Source organism: Balaenoptera musculus, chromosome 20 (assembly GCF_009873245.2).
Source record: "Balaenoptera musculus isolate JJ_BM4_2016_0621 chromosome 20, mBalMus1.pri.v3, whole genome shotgun sequence".
Classification (NCBI taxonomy): domain Eukaryota; kingdom Metazoa; phylum Chordata; class Mammalia; order Artiodactyla; family Balaenopteridae; genus Balaenoptera; species Balaenoptera musculus.
In genome coordinates, this window is record NC_045804.1 from 12,991,438 (window position 1) to 13,019,303 (window position 27,866).

A 27,866-nucleotide genomic window follows, 5' to 3' on the forward strand; every position below is an offset into this window, starting at 1 on the left:
CCGTCTCTGAATAAAAGTGTCGCTCCCAATTCTAGGGTCCTTTAAATTTCTAAAAATCTGTAAATAATTAACAGAAACCAAGGACATCTGTGTGTTTTCAAGTTATTTTTTTTTTAATCCATTGTTGCAACCTCCGGCTGCCACAGAGAACCTAGTGGTAGAACCGGGAAGGAGACCCTGCCCAGAGTCTTGGCTGAGTCAGCTCTGATCTTTATGCTGCTGCCGGGAGGTAACAACCCGTCCACTGGGGCCAGAGTACCGCCCACTATTTCCGCAGACAGGCACCCGCTGGACGGCCGGTCCTTCATTCGCCACTGTCTGCCTCTGTGTTCTTTTCAGGAAAAGGCGTCCTTTCAATCAATGGCACAGGGACACAGCCTTGTTGCCAACACCAGGCACTAGCACTGATTGTGGTGCCTGAAACAGGTGATAAAGCAAATGGAATAAAGGGCAATGGAAGTACACTTCTCCATTGAATGGAAATACAATTTTCCATTCTTTCGAATGGAAAATTCGAAAAAAGCAGCCAACAATTCTACCAAGAAGCAAGTATACTTTTTATTGTTGAGAAACATTTTCTTAAACAACAGTGTTCACTTCACTCTTAGCTGAAACTTCAGGCTTTGAGTGACATTTTCTTGCCGATCTGGACCTGGTGTAACCGTGCTGTGCTATGTTCGCTGTAACTAGAGATATCTTTGGCATTTTCTTCCCTTAGCTTCATAATTCATGGAACATCTTGTACAAAAAAATGTAGATTTACAGAAAAATATGCATATAAATCACTTATTAATCCCAAAACGTAGTAAATAACATAGCAAAAACTTGATCAAATCCGTTTCATACACAAGCTGGACAGATCTGTTGTGCCTAAACTCTAACTTATCTGTGGCGTTTTATAAATTAGTGCTTTGACATTAAAAAGGAGGTTTACAAAAAGGCCCTGCGTAATGTCAAAGACTCTAATTTCTCTCTCTATCCTTGCTTTTCATTCTCTAGAATTTATACTCATCACACGCATGTCACCATTCTTATAAAAAGCAGTTATTTTAAGAAAAAAATTGCACTGCAATCATGATCTAAGTAGCATTCAAAATTCCATGTTACCGAGAGAAGGGCGTCCCTTTATAAACACATGTCTGAAACAAGAGCCCCACGCCTGTCCACACAGACGTGTCAGGTAAGCGGGGTACCGGCCGCAGTTTCATTGCTCAGGGCCGCGTGGTCACCGTGACATTGGCGGGTGTCTGCATCCAGAGCGGCCTCCTGCCTCCCACCCGTGCCACTCCTCTGCCTCGCGCCCTCCTCAGGAGACTTTGCAGCTGTTTCTGGTGCAGTGTCTTGGGGGGCTCTGGGGAAGGTGGGCGGCCTTCGCTTTTCGGAGGCTGGTCCTCTTGTGGCCGGAGCTGGTGGTGAGGGAACAGGGGTGGCCGTGCATCACCCTGGCATTCAGGCCGCTGGCCATTGAGAAGGACTTGAGGTGGCTCCTGAGGGCCGTGGGCAGCGGCAGCCTGTCCACCAGGTGCACGGGCGTGCAGGACACCACTGCCCGGCAGCACAGCTCCTGCAAGCTCAGTACTTGGGAAAGAAAAGAAAACCTGTTTCACTTGTGTTGTCCTGGGCACGGGGCCAACGCAGGGGCAGCCACACACCTGTCCGCCCTCCTCTCTGGGACTCTGGGGCAAGATGTCCCACCCTGTGCCCACGTGCAGTGATTGGAGATGGATGGTCCTGCTTTCATCACCTGAAATACAGTTTGTCCCCAAACTTGAGACCCCCACCATCTCTCCCTCTAGGTCTGAGAGGTGAGTGGACTACCCAGCGATGGCCAGTGAGGTCTCCTCAGGACTAACGTGACCAACTTTTGGGGTCGGAGACCAAGGGCTTCAGGAGACGTGCTTCCCCAACTGAGTAGCTGACACCAAAAAACGTGTGTTATAAGCTTTATAAACACGTATTGGAGAACACACCAGAAAAGCAAATGCTGTCATTTATGTTTCACCTACATCGTTCGTTCTGTGAGTCAGGGTCCCTGCTCAGATAGAGAGGGGCTCCCAGGGGCCTGCTGGGAGGAGGAACGGCATCTCACCCCTGATGCAGTCGGGACACCCCTCAACCCCTGGAGGATCAGACAGAAGAAACACGACCCAGGGCTTTGGCTCCTTTTGGAATCAAGGTCCTAACAAATAACGTTCAGAACAGTGCTTCTCAACTGGGGGCGATGTTGACTCCCCAGGACATTCGGCAAAGTCTGGAGATATTTGTGGTTTTCACAAATGGGGGCAGGGAGACCAGGGATGCAGCTCACCCACAGCACACACAATGCCCCCACCAGAGGACACTCCATCCAAAATGGCACTAGTGCTGAGGGGCAGAAGCCCTGATTTAGGAGAATGGAGACAGTGGCCCGGGGAATGGGTCCTGGGAGGCTGAGCGCTGGCGGGGCTGCAGGGTGGGCTGGACGGACACCTACCCTTGCTTGGCCTCCAGAGCCGGTCCATCCCATGCCGCAGCAGCACGATCCTGGCCAGCTCCATAAAGGACTCAGTGATGTTGAAATTGCACAGCGGGCTGACCTCGAAGAATGTCACACCCAGGCGCTCCGCATAGGCCTGGGCCTGTTCCGTGGGGACCTGCCGCTTGAAGGCCAGGTGCAGGCGGTTCCCCACCAGGATTTTAGGGACCCCCGGGGCGTGCTAAAGGGTGACAGAAGGGCAAGGAAAGTGGGTCCCGTGCAGGCTTTGTTGTTGGTACCATGGGTGTCCCGGGGTGAATGGTGTCCACCCAGAACCTCAGAATGTGTCCTTTTTTGGAAATAGGGTCTGTGCAGATGTAATTAATTAAGATGAGATCTTGGGGTGGGCCCTAAATCCAGTCACTGTGTCCTTATAAGGAGCGGAGAGGACATAGGACACACAGGGAGGAAGCCACGTGATGGTAGAGCAGAGACAGAGTGACACGTCCACAGGCCAAGGACCAGGGACTGTCGGCAGCACCGGAAGAAGGAGGCAGGAAGGATCCTCCTCTCGAGTGTTTGGAGGGATCACGGCCCTGCCAACACCTCGCTTTTGGACTCTGACCTCCAAAACTGAGAGAATACGTTTCTGTTGTTTTCAGCCACACAGTTTGTGGTGAGGTGTTACGGCCGCGCCAGGACACTCACATAGTGGGTGGGACTGACCGCTCCACGTCTCCACTGGCAGCTGGGCCGGTCAGGGTGCCAGCAGGCAGCAGCCTGGTCACCAGCTGTCAACCTACCTGACTGCATGCAGGGCCCGATCCTGTGCTGGGAGGTGATGCGTCCTCCTCCCTGTGGCTGGAGCCTTGTGCCCTGGCCGCCCGAGCCCGCCCCCCCTCACAGGGCCACATGGACAGAGCCCTGGCCATGCCATACCTCATTGATCTCCTTAATCCACCGGTCGATGCCATCAAAGGACCAGCGGTTTGCGATGTCGTAGACCAGGATCACCCCCTGGGGGAGGCACAGTCACTTGTGGACAGTCTGGCTGGCATGCAAGCCACTCAGGCATACACTCACAACCAGCTAAATAGCCAGTTTACTTATGTTAACACAAAACATATTATTTTGATTTGTCTGCCAAATGTAGCAGTTATATGATCACTTCCAGTGATATTTCATAAGCTCATTGATAAACCCTCAAATGTGAATGTGAGTTGGGGACTGGAATTCAATTCCCCACATTCATGAGCTGGTCCAGGGACACGGGATGCGGGGGTACTGCAGAGCCCACCCACCTGGACGGAGGGCTCTCACATACGTACAGACACACACGCACATGAACACGGCGCACACACAGCCCACATGCCTGCATATTTATGTACACACACGTGTAGATACACGTGCCTACACACTGCTCATGCACACGTACATACAAATGTAACACATGCACACACACATCCCTGATGCTGAGGGCTTGGGAGCCACCAAACAGTCCATGGCACACTTTTAGACTCTGGCATCAACTTGTATGTGAGCTAATTGCCTTGTCCTCCAAGTATCCATTAAAGAACATTCCAAAAGTCATTATTCAAAGTCAGTTTGAGGGACTTCCCTGGTGGTCCAGTGGGTAAAACTCCGTGCTCCCAATGCAGCGCCCCGGGTTCGATCCCTGGTCAGGGAACTAGATCCCACATGCATGCCGCAACTAAGAGCCCGCATGCTGCAACTAAGAAGCCTGCATGCCACATCTAAGAAGCCCGCGTGCTGCAACTAAGAGCCAGAGCAGCCAAAATAAATAAATTAATTAAAAAAAAAAAAAGAAAAACAAAGTCAGTTTGACCTCCCGGTTCAGGGGTCTTACCTGTGCGCCCCGAGAGTAGGAGCGGAATATGGTACAAAATCTTCCCTGACCCGACGTATCCCTGGAAAAGATGTTGGAGGTCTGTAAGAAGAAATCACTGCTTCCCGACAACAAGGTTTTTGAACTTGGGAGCCAGAGCAAATGCGTTTTACAGTTGTCAGTTGGTGGCCATCCCACAGAAAGTCCGAGCCCCCAACAAGACATTGGGCACTTTATCCCTGGAGAGATCTGGACATTGGGATGTCCTTTTGGGCCCATTCTCTTTTCTAATTATTTAAAAAGTCAACTAGAGAAAATAGTGATGGGTTTCAACATAATAATTCTGACATTTCAATAAGTCTAAGTTTTTAAAAAGTTGTTTAACTTTTAAACAGTCGGAGATTGTTTTGGAGATTTGGAGATAAAGCCGTGTAGTAAGGAATGTGAGTCTACACTGGGGGAGAAATAGGCCAAAGGATTTGGTGGGGTCACTCCACTTCCAATTAACTCTAAAAGATCATGGGAATCCCCTGGCCAGTCCAGTGGTTAGGACTCCTGGCTTTCACTGCCAAGGGCGTGGCTTCAGTCCCTGGTCAGGGAACTAAGATCCCGCAAGCCATGTGGCACAGCCAAAAAAATAAATAAATAAAAATAGAAGGTCACGTGAAGTCAGCCCTGTGGATGCATCCCTATGTTCATCAATACAAGGAAGTGACCCGGGGGTGCATTAACTAGGATAAAGAAGAATAGCACTTCTGGGATCGACTCTGCCCTGTGTGGGGGAATTTACTAAGATGGACCACCAGGATCAGGCAAGGGGGCTTCGTTTTAGACGCTGAGGAAAAAGGAGCAGCTGTTACAACAGTTTTCTGAGTCCCGTACAAGTTTGGGTTGAGAGGGGAGCCCTCATGAGGTCTCCCGGGAGGGAGGAAGGGAAAAGAGACTTGAGAGTCAGCAGTGGGAAGGGACAGGGTCATTGAGGGGACATCGTGGAGAGAGGCTTCCTGGCCCAGACTTGGGGGCTGACTGCTCCTGATTAGGGGCAGATGAGGGTGGGAGAAGGGGCTCCCGGCCACTGCAGACACTTGTGGCTTGGGGAGAGGTCTGGCATGGGCAGGCGGGAGAAGGGAACCATGCAAGTGACCATGCAGGTGGTCCAGGAGAGGGGATGACACAGGGGCTAGTGACAGTGGTCAGGAAAGCCACATGGATTGGGGGCAACTCAGGGATTAGTCACAGCAGGAAAACCCTAGTCCCCCACCCCCAGAACTGGAGGGGCAGGGGTGTGACCAGAGTCTCAGAGCCAGGGCTGCCTGGAGTGGGGACCAAGAAAGAGACCCAGTCCAGAGCTAGGCGACACCCTGACCTCTTGCCCTCCCACCCTCCACCCTCCGTCCTGTTGATCTTGGTCATGACACACAGCCCCTCTGGGCACTAGAGAGGCAGAAGCAGAAGCACGTCCACATGCTCTGGACAGGCTCCAAGGCCCACACAGATCTCATCTCCCTCGGGGGGCACTGGGTCAGGCTGGGGCTGAAGCAGTGGATATTCCCACAGGTGGTACCAGAGCCCCCGAGGGCCTGGACAGACCCGCCCTGTGCTCAGGGGCTGGGCAGGACCCCTGACTCACCAGAGCTGCAGCTTCACCCGCCGGCCGTCCAGCAGGATGGTGGTGGTCTTGTAGTCGATGCCTGTGAAAGAGGGTCAGGGTGGCTTAATGCAAAGCACTTCCGCAGTTAGGCTCAGGTAAAAGGTGCAGATAAACTCTCTCACGCTGGGGGAGAAAGGACTTCCCGCCGGTGCAGATCCAGGGCTCACAGAGACGGCTGGACTGGGCCCTGCTCAGACCCTCCCCTCGCCCACCGGCCTTGCCCACTTGCTCTGTGGAGCGGGGCCTCCAACCTCCCTCCACTCCTCCCTCACCACCACTGCCTCCAGCTCAGCGCCCAGGCCCCCGCCGCTGCCCAAAGGGTGGGCAAGCAGGAGCCCCCTGAACCGTTCAGCAGCTGGCTCCACGCATGGCCTGCTGGCCCCGGGTTTGCCGAGTGGCTGTGGGCAGCCCACACACACACCCTTGTCTCCGCTGGACTCAGGGCTAAAACACGGAGATAGTTTCCCCCAAGTTATCACACTAAGAATGTAAAGTAAAAACGTGTAGAATATGAAATTAGGTATGAAGTATTATCTCAGCTATGCAAAGACAAAACGTGTGTACGTATGTGCACAGGGGTGATGAAATAAAATTCATGTTTTATGGCAAGACAAGAAAAACTTAAAAAGTTTTTCTGCCCTTACGGGCCTCCTAGCTCCCTTTTAATGTGTATTGTGTGTGCATCTGCATTGACCAGACCTCCTTAGGAGACAACATTCCTTCTTAATTTTGTAAACCGTCAGGATGACCTGCTCAGCACTTGATAACTCCTCAGGAGATAACCTTCCTTCCTAATGTTGTAAGGGGTCACGATGACCCAGTTTTGCTTTGGAGGAGCAGACCTGGATGGTATAAACTATCAATATGTCATTTGATGTATATCCTTTTGTCTCAAAAACATCTATAACTGTACTTTGACCTCTGACAGTTTTCAGAGCTTTCTGAAAGACTGTCTCCCAGGTTATAATCCTCAGGTTGGTGCAAATAAAATTTTCCATTCCTTTCTTAGACCAACTATTGATTAATTTTTTCATCAATATGCATGGCGTAGTCGGCAGGATATCAGAGACGCCCACCAGAGGATACCTGGGGTCTACTCTAAACTGGTGCTCAGTACTAGCCCTTTGAGCCCCACCTGCTTCTTGGAACTCCTCAGGTGTTCCGGTGAGTTCTCCTGATAGCCAGATCTCATTATTTAAGTGATGATCCTACAAATTTTATTCAAGCTTTTTTGTACTTAAGACTTGGAGTCTTAAGGGGCACCAATGCATTTCCTTGGCAGGGTCCTAGGGCGATCTAGGCAGAAGGCCCCGGGAAACATAGGTGGCTGGAGTTTCGTTAAATTTGGCTTAAATTAAAAACAAACAAAACAACAAAAAAAAACAAGTTGATATATGGTCTGAGCAAATGGTTTGCCAGTGAAACAAGAGACAGCTTGCTCAGCCTCAAGAACAAGGAACACCTGCTCCTTCCGGCCACAAGGTGTCCTCAGGTGACTGAGAACCTAGTGGAAGTATCTGGGGATCAATCTTCCAGATGTGTAGCAGTGCTACAGCAGATCCCACTACAACAATTAAGTAAATGCTGATCTTCCAGGGACGCAGGAGATAAAGGCTGATCACCTAGTGCTCCAAGCACCCACAGCAGTTTTAGACTGTCAGAGGGAGAAACCAAGACATGTGAAAGAGCCGAACCGACCCTAGCGTAATTCCTTGGAGAGCTTGACTCAGAAGCAGCACCCACAACCATACTGTCCTCAGAAAGTTGTTCAGATCATATCTTTTCTCTGAATTAGGCAACCAAGTTGATAATGGGAAATTGTGCTTCAAAGGTCAAACAGCTCCTGAATGGACAGCCACCTATGGTGATACCAGCTGGGTTTATGTAGAGCTGATGCTTGCAAGTGCTTACCTAACTGGGAATCAAAGGAAACCCCCCCCCCAAAAAAAAGGAAATCCGGCCCTGAAATGACCAAGCTGGATTCTTTTTTGGTATTCCAAACTGATTTTTCCGTGAACAGTCAGAAGAAGCCAGCAGAGGGTAATTTCTTACCATGTCAGTCAATCTCCTGGACCCCTGCCCACAGGGTCTACTGGAAACAAGAGTGGTAAGAGCTTTTCTTTTTTCTAAAATTGGATTAGCAGCAGAAATTATTTGTAGGGCTATCTTCTTGGATCCTTTGAATTGGAAAGACTCCTAAATATTTGTAGGGCTAGCTTCTTGGATCCTTTGAATTGGAAAGACTCCTAAATTGGAAAGCTCTCATCTTAAACTATTGTACCTATTTTAATTGGTATGCAAAAGCCCCAAAAGGCTTCAAAATTCCAAAATAGCCTCATTTAAGGATTTGTTGTAGAAGGCTAATGAAAGATTGATCATATAAAAGGTACCTACAATAAAAGACTATAAAACTGCCATAACTACCATTTCATCCTCCTTTTTTTTCTTTTTTAAATTTTTATTCATTTATGTATTTTTTGGCTGCATTGGGTCTTTGTTGCTGGGCGCGGGCTTTCTCTAGTTGTGGCGAGCTGGGGCTACTCTTTGTTGCGGTGCGTGGGCTTCTCATTGCAGTGGCTTCTCTTGCTGCGGAGCACGGGCTCTAGGCACGCAGGCTTCAGTAGTTGTGGCACATGAGCTTAGTTGCTCCGTGGCATGTGGGATCTTCCCGGACCAGGGCTCAAACCCATGTCCCCTGCATTGGCAGGCAGATTCTTAACCACTGTGCCACCAGGGAAGTCCCTAAATGGTTATCTTTAGAAATGGGACCACCTGAGGTTATAGGTGAGCCTCTTGGGGTCAAAGGTTGAACTGAGGGCCATAGTGAAAGAATTTCTTAAACCCAGGGAAGATCCTCAAAAGGTTTTGTAAATGGATTACCAAGATGGGAGGCCACAGGTCTGTCTACACCTGTGACCATAGCTGATATTCAGAGCCTGATAGGAAAAAAAAATTTTTTTGGCCTTCTCCTCTAAGCTAAATGAAGGAAAGAAAAACATTCCCACATAGGTGGATGAGTATGTCGGTACTTTGATATCCTTTAGGTGGCCACCCAATTATCTGAGGAATTAAAAACAGCTGTCCTTGTTTTAGAACTCTAGTGTTTACAGGACCAAAGGTGTGGCTTCAGAAACAGCCCAAGGCCCACCAATCCTTTTACCACTCCCATAATCTACCCTATTTATCTTAAGAGGCCGTAAGTAAAAAAAAAAAATCTGGCTTTAAGGGAAGAAAGAAAATCCTCCTAGGAGAACTTGCGTTTTTCCTCCTCTGCCTTTGAGATACAAATGTTCTATCCAGTCTTCTCCTGGAGCTCTTATCCAGGCCATCTTCTTTAATGCAGATTTCAGGAAAGTAACTCTTTTGTTTTTTTTTTTAATATTAATTTAATTTAATTTGTTTTTGGCTGCATTGGGTCTTAGTTGCGGCACGTGGGATCTTCACTGGGGCAGGTGGGATCTCGCTGCGGTGCACAGGCTCTTCGTTGTGGCGTGGGCTTCTCTCTCTCTAGTTGTGGCGTGTGGGCTTAGTTGCCCCACATCATGTGAGATCTTAGTTCGCCGACCAGGGATTGAACCTGTTTCCCCTGCATTGGAAGGCAGATTTTTTTACCACTGGACCACCAGGTAAGTCCCTCAGGAAGGTAACTCTTATCCAAAGGAAAAAACAAAAGAGGGATAGGTAATTTGGAACTTGATTTGTCAAGGGCAATACACATCTTAAATGTCTTTTCCATAAATATTAGTAAAAAGGATTTAACCATCTAAACAGGTGACCTTGATTTGTTCCATCTGCAAGAAACCCAATTTGAATCCAACATCTTTTGTAACTTACGTGTTTTACATTATTGTACCTAATTCATGGTTGAAACTCTGGAATGGGAACTGGGGTCTCTGTTTGTGTCTGTGTGTCTGTATGTATCTGTAAATGTGTGTGTTGTAGACGTGTGGCATTGCCAAAATTAATTTATAAAAGAGCTCTATTTAATTGGCTTAAAGGATAATAAGCACTTATACAAATACTCAGAAATATAAAAGAAATGAACCCAAATGAACTTCAGGATCACATGATCTAGGGTTAATTTTTAATGAATGAAAACAAGTTTGAGTTTATTGGTTTAATTATAAAGACATATCTTTTTTTTTTTTTTTGGCCACGCCACGCGACATGCGGGATCTTAGGTCCCCGACAAGGGACTGAACTCACCCCACTGCAGTGGAAGTGCAAAGTCTTAGCCACTGGACCACCAGGGAAGTCCCAATATAGACATACCTTTAAAGTCATCAACATTAAGTATATACTACTTTGTATGTAGGTTTACCAGAAATCAAATAAGATCGTATAATTCCTGTCACAAAATTTGTCAACAAGAAAAATAACCTGATGTGATGAAACTTTCAAGCAAATTAAATGTAAACGAGATAAGAGCTTTTAGGTGAACTCTTTAGGAATGATTATGTTTTAGGACTGTCTACTTAAAAATAGTTTCTCCATATTTTTGGCAGTTTTGATTACACTTTATGTAACTTATAAAGTGATAGTTTCTTGCCTTTCACACTGTGTATCACCTACTCCTACTAAGATAATGATATCTAAACAAATTGAAACTATTGATCACATCTACAGTTCTCCATAAATTAATGAACACCCACGATGCACATGCTTCCTCCCCAGGTGGAAATTAACCTTCACACAGAAGAATCAGGGATGGGGCGTACGTGGGGAGCAGCTCTGGGGAGAAGGAACAGTGGAGAGAGTCCAGAATGGCTCATCCTCAGGATCTAGCCTGAAACCAGGCCCACCCCTCAACCTGTCAGTTACATAAGGCCACAAACTCCTTTTTGCTTAAGCTTCTTTGAGTTGACTTTTTTGTTTGCACCAAAAAATGCCCTGACAGAAAACCCATGTAGCACAGTGACTGGAGAGAGGGACAGAGGAAACCTGACACACAAATCCTGGAAAAGCTGCGGAAGATATATTTTAACATCTTCCCAAAGCAGAGCACAATGCCTCCCACACCCCAGAATTTCACTAATAGTGAACATGTATTTAAAAGAAAATCTACAGGAATTCCCTGGTGGTCCAGTGGTTAGGGCTCCGCCCTTTCACTGCCGAGGGCGTGGGTTCAATCCCAGGTCAGGGAACTAAGATTGTGCAAGCCGCGTAGTACGGCCAAAAAATAAAAATAAAAGAAAATCTAACTCAATGATAATGATCTAACTATTAACATTCAGGACCCAAACTGAACTGACTCTGGTGGTTGTTCCCACCAGGACAGCCCTGCCGGGTCACCTGCCCTCGGCACACTGACCCTGACGCCCGGGACCCTGAGGCATCCTCCCAGAGCCGCGTGTGCTTTGGAGACCCAGGCCCACTTGGTCTCCATCAGTGTTAGTATCCTTTAGAGCTGCAACCCGGCCTACTTCCCTCCATCTGTTCAGCTGTGCACTCCCATGGAAGGCACCTCCTTTGAATTGGGGACAGGGCAGAGCAGGGGAGGTCCGGGGGTGGGAGATAAAGCTTGAAAAAACACTGCCCACCCCCACCCCCCATTTGATCTGTAGGGTGGAAAATGGGAACGGAGATGGGCTAGCCCCCTGGGGACCCCACAGGTCCCCCACGTAGCACTGTGAAGACCCTGCAGGGAGAAGCTCTGTGGTGCGTGGGATCAAATCCCAGTCCTGACGACCAGCGGCTTCCTCCCTCTCCCCGTGCCTCAGTTTCCCTGACAGCTCACGTCTGGTACCTGCCGCCAGCAGTGGCCTCAACTCAGCACAAGCTCCATTCTTCCCCAGGCCTTTGGGTCCCAGGACATAAACCCTCTGTCTCAGCTGTACCTGCCACAGAGAAGCCCCCAAATTCCACCCATTCACGCCAGGTTCGAAGTCCCATTGGGAGAAGAGTCTCTTTTTTCATACACTTATTTATTGAACCGTTTTCTTTTATGTTCCTCCTGTTATGTGTTTGCTCTGTTCCTATTTACTGTATTTCCTCTCATGTTTTTGACAGTACTGGTGTCAGTGTTAGGGTCAAAAGGTGTAACGCACATTCGCTGCACTGAGCTAATTCACCAAGAAGTCTGTCCATCAAAATAAAATAAAAATACACAAAAGTTCCTAGAACAAAGCCTGTCGGAATGTTCACTGAGTGAGTCAGGACAACAGAGACAAGAAGAGAGATAATTTTAGCCTGAAAAACAGCAAATGTCAAATGCCAAGACACTCCCTACACTTTGAGGCCGTGTGATGTATAAATAATCTATTTCAGCTCATCCAGCACCTGCCGAATTCTATCTCCTCGAGCAAGAGGACGCAAACATGTAAATACTGGTTAAGTATCATTGACAAACATATTCATCATGAGGACCTGACTTTTGAGAATGTGTCTTATGTTGAATTAAAGTATCAGAAAGCAGGGTGCTGGCTGCCAGGGGCGGGGGAGGGTCCAGGTTTCCATTTGGCGGGTGAGAAAAATGTTCTGAAATGAGAAAGTTACAGGGTCGTGAATGTACCAAATACCACTGAATTGTTCACTTTAACGTGATTAATTTTATACTATGTGAATTTCACCTCAAAAGAATGTATATACATATGTCCTATCCAGAGACTGACTCTGGCCTGGCTTCCCCAATCAGAAGGGCACTTTGCTGGGAGATGTTGGGGTGCCTCGCAGGACCGAGGGGGCAGGAGGGCTGCATAATGGGGCTCAGGATGGGAGAAGCGGGGAGACCCCAGGGCTGAGGTACAGGCCCAAGCTTCACCCATGGCCAAGGCCCAGAGCCTGCCCCTGCGGGGCTGCCTCCCGTTTCTAAATGGTTCTAAAAGTGAGTCATGCATTTTTTTTTTTTTTTCTGTCTGCGTGGCATGTGGAATCTTAGTTCCCTGACCAGGGATGGAAGCGGTGCGAAGCGCAGAGTCTTAACGACTGGACCCCCAGGGAAGTCCTGCAAGTCATGTTTTAAATGGGCATTTGAAGTGTGTTCATCATATGAGAATCCCACACAGAGAGCAGTTACTGAAATCAGCACCAGTCCCCCTCCTCTTCAGAATCTACCCCACTCCTTTTTGAAAAGGAAAGTATGTTCCCTGCATGTTTCTCCTTCCTGGTTTTTCTCTGTGAATTAGCAAAGCGGTGTGACCCAGCTGCTTCCAGGCTCCTTGTGGCCTGGCTGCCCCAGGTCACCCACACAGCTCCCAGCTCTTAGCTGCCTGAGCCGCTCACTCCCCACTCTGGGGGCTAAACCCTCCCACACCCTCCCTGGCAGGGACAGGACCACTGTCATGCCTGCCTTGTTCCCTAACGGCCTGTGTCTGTGCTGAGCTGCTGCGTCCAGGTACCCTGTGAAATCCCACAGCAAGGACAAGCCCCACCAACCAGATACCGGCGGGACCCGGCACATCATCCCCCATGAGTGAAACTGGGGAGTAACCCAGAGCCTTCCCTAACCATCGCTCGGGTGTGGCCAGATGATAGCCCCCTCTTTCCAGAGCCCCGACACCTCAGAGGGTCCCAGTCCCTTCAAATTGCAGGGCTGCCCCTGCCAGGTCTCGAGGTCACCCTGAACCTGGACTCAGGCTGAGGCAGGAGACAGATGGGCCCCAGGCTGAACAGTTTCTCCCCTGTGGACAGAAACTCCATAAAAGCAGGATGATGGAGGAGGCTGGGCCCTGCCCAGATAAAAGACCACATATTCCTCATTCTTGAAGTCAAGGAGACCTCCCCGACTACACATGCACAGAAAGGCTCCTTGGAGGTCAAAAAGGGAGGGGGCGCCACCCCATAGTAAGTGATGTCAACTACCCATAGGCCTCTTCGCTAGAATCCATGTTGGCTAAGAGATGCGCACACACACGTGCGAGGACCCTGAGATAAACCAAATATAGATTCAGAACCAGGCAAAGCAAGATGATTGCCAAAGGAAACCTGGAAGAAATGCCCCATAAATGTGATTCAAACTACCACAACGGCGCAACTCTCTCTCTGAGCCCGCCCGTGTGTCTATCCACATGTACCGTACTATTTTTCCTCCTAATGAACACTTTACTTGCCTCACTACTTTCCGTCTCTATGCGGAAACTCATTTCTACACAGCGACGGGTCAGGGCCTTGTCACTGTCCATTGGTCCCTGGTGGTCTGGTGGCCAGGATTCAGGGCTCTCACTGCCACCGCCCGACCTCAATCTCTGGCCGGGAACCGAAATCCTGCTTCAAGCCGTTGCAGGCTGAGGCCACCCGAGATCAAGGCCAGCAATAGGGTTCAGCGGTCAGGCCAGGAGGGGCCTCCCCCCGCCCTACTTTGGACAGCCCAACAGTCTGGGTGACACTGCCAGGGAAAGCATTGCCACCCTCCATGAAAAAAAAAAGGACGGCGGGACTTCCCTGGTGGCACAGTGGTTAAGACTCTGTGCTCCCAATGCAGGGGGCCCAGGTTCAATCCCTGGTCAGGGAAGTAGATCCCACATGCTACAACTAAGAGTTCGCATGCCACAACAAAGGAGCTGGCGAGCCGCAACTAAGGAGCCCACAAGCCACAACTAAGACCCAGCGCAACCAAATTAAAAAAAAAAGTGGGGGTGCATCTTTGATTTTAAAGTGCAGTTTTCTGATATCAGCACCCCTTTTTCCTGCCTGTCCCACAGTGGAGGCCCTGCAGGCTCTGCCATCTACCACCTCCAGTCCGGGCAGCTCTGCTCACTTGGGTGGTCAGCCCCCAGGTGAGCTGTGTCAGGGAAGCAGAGCTTTATTTTCAGTAGCACCCCTGTGCGAATACATCCAACCAAGGAGGTGCCACATGTCTTCAGAAGGAGCCCGAGCCCCTGCTGATTCAATCTCCTACTTTCATCCCTTGGGAGCAGCAGAGGCTGAGACCACCTGCTGTGTGTCAGGGGAAGGAAAGGACCTCACTGGAACCACACACGGAGGCTCTCGTCACTGGTTGTGATCACGACCAGCCGAGCAACTGTCCCAAAGCTGGACGGCAAACCAGGCCACCTGTCCATGCTCTGGAGGACAGTTTCGGATGAGCTGCCCTGAGCTTGGAGAGCCCATGCCACCTTCTCTATTAGCCCGAAAGATGCAGGGACCTCATTTTATATTCAGTAACTGTGGTCTCAGGACACTAAATGTCAGAGAGGGTGAGAGGCTAGACAGACACCTATGCAAGATCTGTATGCTAAAAGCTATAAACCACTAGTAAAATAAATCGAAGAAGATCTAAATAAGTGGAGAGAAATACTGTGTTCATGGATTGATAGACCCAGTATAGTTAAGATGGCAGTTCTCCCCAAATGGATCCACAGATTCAGTCTCAAAGACCCTAGCAGGATTTTTCGGGGCGGGGGGGCTAGAAATGGACAAAGCTAAATTTTATTATTTATTTATTAAAAAAAAATTTTGGGCCCACCTTGCGGCTTGCGGGATCTTAGTTGCTCAACCAGGGATTGAACCCGCACCCTCTGCAGTGAAAGCACAGATTCCTAACCACTGGACTGCCAGGGAATTCCCAAAGCTAAATTTTGCATGGAAAGTTAAAGGAATTAGAATAGTCAAAACAATTTTGAGGGCTTCCCTGGTGGCGCAGTGGTTAAGAATCCGCCTGCCAGTGCAGGGGACACGGGTTCGAGCCCTGGTCCTGAAAGATCCCACATGCCGCAGAGCAACTAAGCCCGCGAGCCACAACTACTGAAGCCCATGCGCCTAGAGCCCATGCTCCGTAACAAGAGAAGCCACCGCAATGAGAAGCCCACGCACCATGACGAAGAGTAGCCCCCGCTCACCGCAACTAGAGAAAGCCCGTGTGCAGCAACGACGCCAAAAATAAATAAATAAATTAAATAAATTAAAAAAAAAATTTTGAACAAAAGGAACAAAGTTGGAGGACTCACACTACCCAATTTCAAGACTTACTACATATTTAAAGTAGTCAAGACAGTGTGATAATGGCATAAAAATACACAACAGAAAAATGGAACAGAACTGAGATGAGAAATAAAGCCACACAAATATGGCCAATTGATTTTTGTTGTTGTTTTTTTAAAGATTTATTATTTATTATTTATTTACTTATTTATTTTTGGCTGTGTCGGGTCTTAGTTGTGGCACATGGGGTCTTCGTTGCGGCATGCAGGATCTTTAGTTGTGGTATGTGGGCTCTTTGTTGCAGCGTGAGGGCTTCTCCCTAGTTGTGGCATGTGGTTTTTCTCTTCTCTAGTTGTGGTGCGCAGGCTCAAGGGCGGGTGGGCTCTGTAGTTGTGGCGCGGGTCCTAGAGAGCGTGGGCTCTGCAGTTTGTGGCACACAGCCTCTCTAGTTGAGGCGCGCGAGCTCAGTAGCTGTGGTGTGCGGGCCTAGTTGCCCTGTGGCATGTGGGATCCTAGTTCCCTGACCAGGGATCGAACCTGCGTCCCCTGCATTGGAAGGCGGATTCTTTACCACTGGACCACCAGGGAAGTCCCTGGCCAAGTGATTTTTGACAAAGGTTACAAATCAGTGCAATAGAGAAAGCATACACTTGTAACAAATGGTGCTGTAACAGTTGGGCATCCCTACGCAAAAGTAGTGAACCTCAGTCCATACCTCATGTTATATAAGAAATTAACTCAGGGACTTCCCTGGTGGTCCAGTGGGTAAAACTCCGTGCTCCCAATGCAGGGGACCCAGGTTCGATCCCTGGTTGGGGAACTAGATCCCTCATGCGTGCCACAACTAAGAGTTCGCATGCTGCAATTAAGAGCCCACATGCCGCAGCAAAGATCCCGCAAGCCGCAACTAAGACCCAGAGCAGCCTAAATAAATAAATAACTAAATAATAAAAAAGAAATTAACTCAAAGTGGGTCACAGTCATAAATGTAAAACTAAAACTTCTTTAAGAAAACACAAAAGAAAATCTTTGTTACCTTAGGCAAAGTGTTCGGCAATGATTTCTTATATACAACACCAAAAACATGGTCTATAAAAGAATAAATTGATAAATTGGACTTCTTCAAAATTAAAAACATCTGCTCTTTGAAAGATACTTAATGGAAAGAAAACCCACAGACTGGGAGAAAATATTTGCAAAACACATTTCTAATAAAGGACTTGGATCTAGAATATATTTAAACGTCCTCAAGACTAGATAATAAGAAAACAAACAACTTAAAAAAATTTTAATGGGCAAAAGAGTTGAAAGACACTCACCAAAGAGAATACCACGTAGATGGCAAATGAGCAGGAAAAGATGTTCAACCTCGTTAGTTGTTAGGAAATGCAAATTAAAATTACAATGAGAGATCACTGCACACCTATTAAAACGGCTAATATTGAGAAACACAAAATAAAAAAATACTGACAATACCAAGTGCTGGTGAGGACACAGAACAACTGTACCCCTCATAGGCTGCTGGTGGGAATGAAAAATGGTCGGGTCAATTTGGAAACAGTTTGGCAGCTTCTTTTTTCTTTTTTTTAATATTTATTTATTTATTAATTTAGGCTGCGACAGCTCTTAGCTGCGGCATGCAGGATCTTTATTTGTGGGATGCGGACTTCTTTAGTTGCAGCATGCATGCAGGATCTAGTTCTTGACCAGGTATCGAACCTGGGCCCCCTGCATTGGGAACACAGAGTCTTACCCACTGGACCACCAGGGAAGTCCCCAGTTTGGCAGCTTCTAATAAAGTTAAACATACACGTCATGTGACCCAGCAATTCCACTCCTAGATATTTACCAAGTTCACACAAAACGCGTATGCAACTGTTTATATCAGCTTTACTCACAGATTGCCGAAGACTGGGAAGCACCCAGACATCCCTCCAGGGGTGGTTGGACAGCCCGCTGTGGTCTGTCCACGCGCTCAGGAGGAAGAAAAGGTGATATTGTGCACAACACAGAGGGATCTTAGAGGCTCGTGCTGAGTGCAGAAGCCAGCCCACATGCTCTGGGAGCCACTCCACGACCTTCTCAAGGGCAGACCACAGAGTCGAGGACAGATGGGTGGTCTGCAAGGCAGGGGTGCCATTCCTGCCCTAGGGCCCAGCCAATGGGGCAAGGAGCCGACAGGGGCGAGGGGTTCCAGGCCTGAGGCTGTGAGAAGAGGGGCTCCCACTGGGGCCTGGGTCCCAGCTCTTCCTCAGGAGAAGGAAACTGTCCATATTGGGAGTGTCACTACCTGTATTGGGTTGAATAGTGTCCCCCGAAATCCATGTCCACCTGGAACCTATGAATGGAAACTTTTGTGGAAATAGAGTCTTTGCAGATGTCATCAAGCTGAGGTCACACTGAATGAGGGTGGCCCCCCATCCAGGACCGTCTTGATAAGGATTTGGAGGCAAACAGGGAGAAGCAGAGATTGAGGTGATGCTGCCACAAGCCAAGGGACAGCAAGGGTGCCAGCAACACCTGAGCTGGAAGGCTCAAGGACAGACCTTCCCCGGGAGTCTTGGCGGGGGTGGGGGGAGTGCAGCCCTGCTGACACCTTGATTTCGGACCTCTGACCTCCAGGATGGGGAGAGTGTGCATTTCTGTTGTCTTAGGCCATCCCCCACTGCCGCCCCAGTTTGTGATAGTTGTGAGAGCAGCCCTAGGAAATGATGCACCATCAACAGCAACATACCTCCTCCCCCCACTGCCCCCTCCCACCGCCCTGTGCTCCAGATGGTGCTCCAGACAGAAGCTCAGGGCCCCTGCAGGTCTGACAACGTGGGCTTTTGCCTCTCAGACACCAGGCCAACAGGACACTGTTTAAGCCCATGGCCACTCAGCAGTGGTCTACTTTCTAGATTTTACTTCCAGATGGAGTTTCTCCACCTGAGAGAGAATTTAATATTCTTCACACTTATCAATTTATTTTTCCTGTTAAGATAATAACTTTTAACCTTACATATCAGGGTCAACTAGACTTTAATATGTGTAGTTATGATTCTACCTCTGTAAACTTTTTTTGCTTTTATTTTTAATCAAACAAAATGCCAGTCCTGTCACGAGTCACCATAAGATTCAAATTCATGAGTAAACTCAGCTGAGTCACATTTAGGGGAGGGTAATTCATTAATTATTAGCTTCAAGAGGTTGGAATACACAACTCATATAAACAGAAAAACAGCCTGAGTGTCACTTTGGCTGAGGAAACCCCAGGATCAGTTAAATGGCCTGTGTGGTTCTCCACCAACATCTTTGTCACAAGCTATTTGGCACAGCTATGGCACAATCTCCCAAGAGATGGCCAGCAGCAGGTGGTTTCGGGTGGGAAAGGCCGGCATCCAGAGAAAGATTAAGAAGCCAGGCACAGAGTCCCGGGGCCAGAACTGCTGTGATCGGCTGCCGGGCACAGCACAGATGCCAGGACAGGTACCTTCAAAGACTGGGGGCCCTGATGTTTTCCATCTCTTGATTCTAGAAGCATGCCGATCTCTCTCTCTACCCGCCAAGTCTTAGAAAACAAGTCACGTTGTAAGGCCCCATTAATCAAAATCCCAGGTCTGTCGCACTCAAGTCAGAAGTCCCCACAGCAGCCTGAAGGTGACAGGGGCCTGGGTACCAGATTCTAGACTTTGCAACCTGTTAAAAAGAGGTTAAGACCTGGAAGGCCAAAACCACTTGAGAAAATACAAACCACGGGGCCAAATTCTCAGAAATGTAATTGATTACCATTATAAAGTCCCCAAAAGGCAAAGCATGCTGTGACAAAAATAAGACCACCTAAAAAGACAAGTTGTTCATATTAGCAGACTGATGAAATGCTGGAGGCATCTTAAGCCAGAGCGGTGCAGTCAGACCAGCTTCAGGAGCCCCTGGAGGCCCCGCAAACGGGTGGGTGGACAGGGAATCTTTCTCCTGGAGAGAAGGAGGGGGAAGGCAACCCAGATCAAGTGGGGAATTTGGTTGAGGCCTCCAAGGAGGCAAGCCCACTTCTGAAGAAGGTAAACCCTGAAGATGTCACTGAAGCTATTATGTTATATCAGGACCCCTTTAAATTGTCTTGTTTGTGGATCTGACAAAATCTACATAATGGATATTTTTAGGTCCAAACCCCTCCGGTGCTGCAGCTCTTCTGCTTCTGCTTATACACAATTCACTCTTTGTAGCCAATTAAGCTAAAGAAGCCTGGAAAGTTTGAAACAAAGGTTCAAAACAATCTCTTAATGTGAAGTGAACCCACAGCCTGCAAATGCTTGGTGACACACCAGCCACTTCCCCATGCCTTGCTGCTTCTCTTCACCCCACACAACCGGCCACATCGAACCTGAGCTCCTGGGCCAGCAAGGAGTGAGCAGGTGCGGTTGGCAGGACCCAGGCAGGACCTCGAGGCTGTGCCTGCCCGCTGTGCTCACCCTGCAGCCACTCAGGCGTCCTGTGCCAGTGACAGAGGACACAAGGGGTGGAGGGTGGGCCTCTGGCCCCAGTAGCTGAGTCTCTGTCTGGGAGGAACCTGGGCTGGCCGGTTCTGAGTCCCTCCCTGCCTGTCACCTGAAATCAGGTTCGCTTTGGGCTGGGGGCTGCAGGGGTCAGAGGTGAGACTAAAGGGGCTGTCACCACCGCAGAAAGGAGACCCCACAGGACACAGAGGAAGTAGGGCTGATTCAAGGGCTTTTAAAGAGAAAATCTGATATAAATGCAATTTTATCATTTTCAAATACATGGAAGTATTTATGACATAATTTTAAAAACCCAATGCATTAAATTTATTGAGTGCTCACAAGTGGTACCGAGGGAGGTGAAGGAGTTACACCAAGAAGAAGTAGGATAAAACACGACTCGACTCTCAGTTCAAACTTGAAAGTGATGACTTTATAAATCGTGTTTTGAATCTTAAAGTGGTTGCCCAGGGAAACTGGCAGAGTAGCTTTAAGCTGCCTACAGCATCTAGAAGGCAGCAGGAGAGTGCGTGAATCTCCTGGTGGAAAGACCGTCAAAGGCAAAGAGAAAGGACAAATAACCTATCTCACGAGATGATTCTTCTATACTCTCAATAAGTGAGAGTTATTATTTTTATCTCTTGGCAAAAATGAAACTGAGAAAGAAAGATGGGATCTTCCTGCTGGGAAAAGGAAGCTGGAGAAATAGCCAAAAGGGAGTAGTCGGAGAAACAGTGAGTCTCCTGCTGGGAAAAAAACTAGGAGGCGAGAGATTGCAGCCTTTGGTGTCAGTTTGATCCACTTCCCTCTCCCATTACTAATGAAATGAGCAAAATGTAGAAACTCAGCAATCAGGGAAGGAAAGGGTATGGACCTGGTGCCGGGAACACCCCAGCTGGAGCCCAGGGGAGACCCAGGATTAACAGAAGGCAGAGCCCAGCTGCTGAGGCCTTCTTTCTTTCCTTTCTTTTTTTTTTCTTTTTTACATCGTAAAGTACCGAGCTGATCTCCCTGTGCTATGCTGCTGCTTCCCACTAGCTAACTATTTTACATTCAGTAGTGTATATATGTCGATGCTACTCTCACTTCACCCCAGCTTCCCCCTCCCACCCCATGTCCTCAAGTCCATTCTCTATGTCTACATCTTTATTCCTGCCCTGCAACTAGGTTCACCAGTACCTTTTTTTTTAGATTCCATATATATATGCGTTAGCATACGGTATTTGTTTTTCTCTTTCTGACTTACTTCACTCTGTATGACAGACTCTAGGTCCATCCATGACGCCTTCTTTCCACTTCTGCCTGGAGCAGGACTTCCGAGGGGAGAGGAGGCGGGACTGGGCACCAACCCACCGGACAGAAGTGAGGCTCCAGGGCCAGCAGGGGCCCGGCAGGACCAGGAGTATGCACGTCACCCGTGGGAGGGGAGGACAGCTCCCTGGGCAATGCGCCACCCGGCAAGGGGTCTGCGCAGCCCACACTCCCCCTCCTGCTCCTCCCGGAGCTCAGGTTACAGGACAGGGTCAGGAACCCAAGGGCCCCTCCCTCCAACAGTAGGCTGAGAGGAAAACAGAAGGTCCAGCTTGGAGAAGCCAGGCCTCACCAGACTCTGTCAGAGCACAGAATACGTGCAGGCGGATCTGCCTGGGGGTGAGCAAGACACAGGGAAATGCAGCAGTGCCACCTGCAAGCACTGGGCAGACCCACCTGCAAAGGAGAAAGCATGCAGGTGGGAGGCTGTGTGGTCCCTGGGCCGCGACAAGGGTGACAGAGCAATGCCGGGAAAGGGGGTCTCCCACTGCATATCTACTTGGAAAAGAATGTGTCTTGACCCCTCCCCCATCCCTCATCCCAGCGGGATGGCAGCCACCAACGTCTCAGAGGTAAGACGGTGGAGCCTCAGGGGACAGCCCCACCCTGGGACAGGCAGAGACTTGCTCAACACACCCAGAGTCCCTGCCAGGAACACCCATCATTTATTTGGACTGTGTTAAAATGAAGGGCTTCTGTTCTTAGAAATACTATTAATGGAGTGAAAGGCAACACAGACGAGCGTAGATACTCACAATACGTATTTCTGACAAGGGATTCACAGCCAGAATACATTTTTCAAACACTCCTACTGACCAGTAAAATAAATTCAACCTAATGAAAAATGGACAAAGGTGTTCAATCTCATTAGTCATCAGAAAAATGCAAATTCAACTACACTATACTTTCCAGAATGGTTAGAATGCAAAACAGCAAGAACCAAATGTTGGTGTGGATGTGGGCAAACAGGACTCCCGATCTTTGCAGTGAGAGTGTAAACTGAAAACAATTTTGGAGTATCTTCTTAAGTTAAACATATGCATACCATAATACTCAGTAACCCCAGGTTTAGGTCTATTCTGACAGAAACGCATATTTTGTACTCTAAAGACGCACAGTGGGAATGTTCACTCCAGGACTAATCACAACAGCCAGAAACTGGAAACCACAGAAATGCCAACCCCAGCATGATGGGTAAATAAACAGATCGCAGTACGTTCACACCAGGGATATCATAAACCTTCCACAGCCATACACAACCCAGGAGAGTCTCACACAACAGGAGCAAGAGAAGCAGTCACATTACAGCTCTCACTTCTACACAGAATGAATGAGACAAAAGTGGCCCATGTTGTCAGAAGCCAGGCCAGCGGTGAAGCTGCGGGGTGTCATGGCTGGGGGAGGGCTGGGGGCCCAGGGGCCTGTTGGTGTTGTGCTTCCTGGGTGCTGGTTGCATGGGCGTGTTAGCTTTGTGAAAATTCACTGAGCTATGCAATTACAATAGGTACACTTACCTATATGTAAATCATACTTCCATAAAAAGTTTAAAAAGGAAGGGAAAAAAAAAAGAAAAAAAAAAAGAAAAAAAAAAAACAAAAAAAAAAAAAAAAAAAGGAAGGGAAAAGAGATAGAACCTAACTTAAAAGGAAATATGACCCCAGGAGCAGAAGGAAATTCATCCCAGTTACTTCATGCAATGGAACAACCTAATAAAAACATGCTGTTGGTAAAATAAGAGTTCAAAGGAGAGTTTTTAATCAAATGAATTTTTAAAGAATTCTTTAAAAATTGAAAAAAAGGAAAATTGTAAAAGTAAGGAAAAATTAGACACCAAAAGGACATCAATACTGAATTAACAAATAAGTTAGAACAGCTAGAAACAGTTTGCTAAAATAAAAATTACCAATAAATAGGAAAGCCTTGAGAGTACCACAGAAATGCAGAGAGAAAGACAAAAAGAACAAGGCACTTAGAAGACATGAATGGAGGACAGATAAAGGGCTTCCTTGGTGGCGCAGTGGCAGAGAATCTGCCTGCCAATGCAGGGGACACGGGTTCGAGCCCTGGTCTGGGAAGATCCCACATGCCGCAGAGCAACTAAGCCCGTGCACCACAACTACTGAGCCTGCGCGTCTGGAGCCTGTGCTCCACAATAGGAGAGGCCGCGATAGTGAGAGGCCCGCGCACCGCGATGAAGAAACGAAGACCCAACACAGCCAAAATAAATAAATAAATAAATAAATAAAAGTGAAATTCTTTAAAAAAAAACAAAACACTAGGAGTCTTTAAAAAAAAAAAAAAAAGAGGACAGATAAAAACAGCCCAACATAAGAATAATCAGTGTAGTAGGCAGAATAATGGCCCACCAAAGAGATCTGTGTCCTAATCCCCAGAATTTGTGGATATGTTAGGTTACATGGCAAAGGGGAATTAAGTTTGCTAGTCAGGGATGAATTGGGAGATTGGGATTGACATATATACACTAATATGTATAAAATAGATAAGTAGTAAGAACCTGCTGTATAAAAAAATAAATAAAATAAAATTCAAAAATTCAAAAAAAACAAAGTTTGCTAGTCAGGTGACCTTAAATGACAGAGATTATCCTGGATCATCCAGCGGCCCCAGTGTGATCGCAAGGGTTCTTAAAAGTGGAGCAGGAGGCAGAGAGTCTACATCAGAATGATGAGATGCGAGAAAGGCCCCCCACCCCCCCTGCTGGCTCTGAAGGTGGGGGAGGACTCACAAGCCAAGAGACACAGGCGGATTCTAGAAGCTGGAAAAGGCAGGAAAACAGACTCACTCCTAGCACGTCCAGGAAGGAACGCAGGCCTGCCGACCTTGATTTTAGCCTATGAGACTGTGTTGACAACCGACCCCCAGAACTGGAAGAGAATAAATTTGTGTTGTTTCAAGACATTAAGTTTGTGGCAATTTGTCCAGCAGCCACAGGAAACTAATATAACTGGTGTCCCTGAAATAGAAACACCAATAAATGGAACAGAAGATGTTTTAAGGACATAAAATAAATTTCCCTAAAATTAAAAAAGAAATCTGCAAATAGAAAGAGTACTCAGTGTACCAGGAGTTCAAAATGAAGCATTCAGCTCTGAGACACGGTCTGGTTAAGCTCATGAAATGAAGCAAAAAGAAGGAATCCGTCAGAAATTCATGAAGAAAATGCAAATCACCTACATGGGAAAAAAAATCAGCTGACTTCAGGCTTCCCCACATCCAGTGGCAGAGGGTTGTGGAGCAATGCTTACAAAGGGTTGAGGGAAAGAAAACAGAAGCTAAGAATATTACACCCAACCAAGATACTGTTCAAAGATAGAGTCAGTGGACAGACACCGTCAGACATGAAAATGCTCAGGTGATACTCACGAGCCCTTCCTGAAAAATGACTGAAAATGAAATTAGCTAATTAGACAGACAGCAAAATAAAAGGACTACTGGTGAGCACAGAGTTCTCTAAAATGTTGAATTAACACTGAGCAATTGTGGGCACTGTAGCTACGATACAGAATTGGGTGTTAGGAACCTGGGCAACGTGAACATAACAGCACAGGCCGAAAACTCAGGTGGTGGGTAGAGGGGGATGGGTTGTGAGACTGAAATGCCCTCACCTTTCCTGCCAGAAGCACCCACATTGTTTCAAAGTGAAACGTATCTTTAAAAGAATAATGATGATGATTCCAATTTCTTACAATTTTTCATAATCTCTTTTCTTAATCCAAGAAGAATCTTTCCATAAACCAAAAACCCACATAGGGCACATCTATCATATCGGGTCTTTTCTGCAGTGTCTCAAGCCAAGCTGACAACAAAACCTTTCGTGGAAAGTGTCTTTTTAGCCTAAATCCTCCCTCTGTGTCAAGGAAAAACCTTGAGAAGAAAGTGCTAACTAGTTGTTAGCAGTCTTGGTTCAGCACATAGAATGAAAGTAATGAAGCAGAAGCACCAAGCCTCTGTTCACACCAGCCAGAAGGACCTCCTTTTATAAATATTTGTCCACATTCCTCCTATTTGCCCCCGCACTGTTCACCTACTACAGAACAGAAAACGTTCCACAGCCTGTTCCCCCAAACATACACAGGGCTTTATTTGCTGAATGTTTTGTTACTCCACCTCTGGCCCATCCATTCACTGAGTCCCAGGCGCAGAGGACACGGCCGTGAAGGAAACAGACACAGCCCCCACCTCCCACCCCCAGTTGAAACCCAGCGCTGCGCTGTCCAGCAAAACTCTGCCGTCTCACAAGTGGCTGTCCAGCACTTAAAATGTGGCTAATGCACACTTTTAGTTGTATTTCATTTTAACTACGTGTGCTTTAAATGTAAAAAGCCACACATGTGGTTAATGGCATCATCTTGGACAACATGGTTCTAGAATCAGAATCTGCATTTTCATAGGACTGGGGATGAGTCTTGCTGTGCACTGCAGCGTGAGGATGGATCCAGGTTTTCACCATCAGCTCATGCCCCCCATCTCAAACCTTCCCCAACTCAGTTTGCCACCCACTGTCTTCTCAATCCTACCCTGCCTGATCAGGACAGGAAGCACCCCCAGGCTGGCTTGAACATTAAGACTCCAGTCCCTGGGCTGCCCTTTTCGGCTCCCCAGGAACCAGACTGCAAGCCCAGGAGCAGCAGCGTCTGTGTTGGAAATGTGGCTCCCGCCCCTGAGATGACAGCTCAAAGGTCTCCTTACACAGCCACTCATTCTGCACCATCCAAGCAGCCTGTGGTGGGTAAAGACCTGTGGGACCGCAGGACACCTGGCTGTCCTCCCACCTCCTGGCCCAAGTTCCTGCCCACGCACTTTCCTATCCACCCCTCTTCTTTTCCTCCTAATGTCCACCCCCTCTCAGGGGCTGCTGCTTTCAAACCACAAACTTCGGGGACCCCCTGCCAGCTGCCCTCTGGGGGCTCTGGCCTCCCCTCACCCTGGGACCCACTCTCCTGCACTCTCTGTTGGTGCTTCCCTTCCTGCGCCCCAGGTCACGCTCCCTAGGGTCACTTGGGTTCCTTGCCCTCCCAGGCTTGTCTATCAGCGCAAGGAGCCCCTCTACACGTCACCCTGGAGAAGCCTCGAGACTTGTCCTCTGCGCCTTCTCTCCCTCCCCTTCCATCCGACCCACGAGCAGAGCCACCACCTAGGAGCCTGCACCCGCTGCGCTCCGATCCCACGCTCCTGTCCCCTCGCGCCAGCGCCGCACCCTCCACGCGTGCTTTCCAAACTAGTCGCGCACAAGTGCGGCCTCCCTGCGGGGCACCCCGGAGCAGCCCTGCAAACCCTTCTCCCCAAACCCGGGCTGCATGGCGGCACGCTCGCCTCCGCCTAGCCGTCACCCCCAGATCGGGAGGACCCCAGCGCCCTATCCAGCCGCTCGCTCCCGCCGCACGCTCTGCGTGCACCGGTCCCAGCCCCACCCCCATGAGCTGCCTGGGTCCCCCACGTCCGGGGTTGGGGAGGGGGTGCAGCCGGGGCTGCCCGCATAGTGCGGGCGGGATCCAGGCAGAGCCTGGACGTCCCTGAGCCCAGCGCTCCTTTCCCCGGGTCCGCGTCCCCTCTCTTCCCCGGTCCCCGCGCGCTCCACCGCCTCTCCTCCCCGCGCCTCCGCGACCTCGTTTTCCCTCCCAGGCCCCGCGCCCCCCGCTCCCCCTGGCCAGCCGAGCGCTCCCCTGGCCCGCCGAGCGCTCCCCTCCGGAACCCCGCGCCTCCCCGGCCTCCCTGGCCTCTCTTGCTACCCTCTTCGGCTCCGCTCCCCGGGCCCGCGTCCCCTCTCCTCCTCAGCCCCCGCGCGTTCCCCCCCCCTCCACTATCCTCCCCGGCCTCGCTCCCGGACCTGCGCCCCTCTCCTGCCAGGTCCCCGAGCGCTCCACCCCCACTCCTTCCCGGCCCGGTGCTCACCCGCGGGGTGGCCGTACGGGGACTCGGCCGCACCGTCCTGCAGGCTCGCCAGGATCTCGCCCTTGCCCACGTCGCTGTCGCCCACCAGCAGGAACTTGAGCAGGAAATCATAGGCGCGGACCGGGCTGCCCCCGGTGCTCATCGTGCCGCACCGACGCCTGCGCCCATGCCCAGCCCGCGGGACAGCTCAGATGCGGCGGCAGAGAAGCCCAGCGCCGCGCTGGCCCCGCAGTCCTTGGAGGGCTGCTGGCCCCGCGGCCCCTGATGCCTGACAGCTCTCAGCCCCGCTCCGCCCAGCCATTGGCTGGCCACAGTTGCTAGGGTGGCTGAGCGCGCTCACTGGCTGGCTGCCCGTCC

At 49.1% G+C, this 27,866-nt stretch overlaps 1 protein-coding gene across 3 annotated transcripts; it reads right to left on the reverse strand.

Annotated features, from left to right (window-relative positions):
- Positions 1-536: 536 nt before the first annotated feature.
- Positions 537-27,866, reverse strand: RAB40B (RAB40B, member RAS oncogene family). Of its 3 annotated transcripts, none has more exons than XM_036838095.1 (7): positions 27,510-27,866; positions 5,932-5,992; positions 4,323-4,383; positions 3,395-3,472; positions 2,474-2,696; positions 1,696-1,744; positions 537-1,578 (listed from the first exon to the last, which is right to left on the reverse strand). In XM_036838095.1, exons 1-7 carry the CDS (start codon positions 27,649-27,651, stop codon positions 1,212-1,214), a joined length of 981 nt encoding a protein of 326 aa, XP_036693990.1. In that variant the 5' UTR covers positions 27,652-27,866; the 3' UTR covers positions 537-1,211. The 3 variants fall into 3 exon arrangements, with proteins under 3 accessions (XP_036693990.1, XP_036693991.1, XP_036693992.1); XM_036838096.1 differs by having other exon boundaries at positions 537-1,598; XM_036838097.1 differs by lacking the exon at positions 1,696-1,744 and having other exon boundaries at positions 27,510-27,858.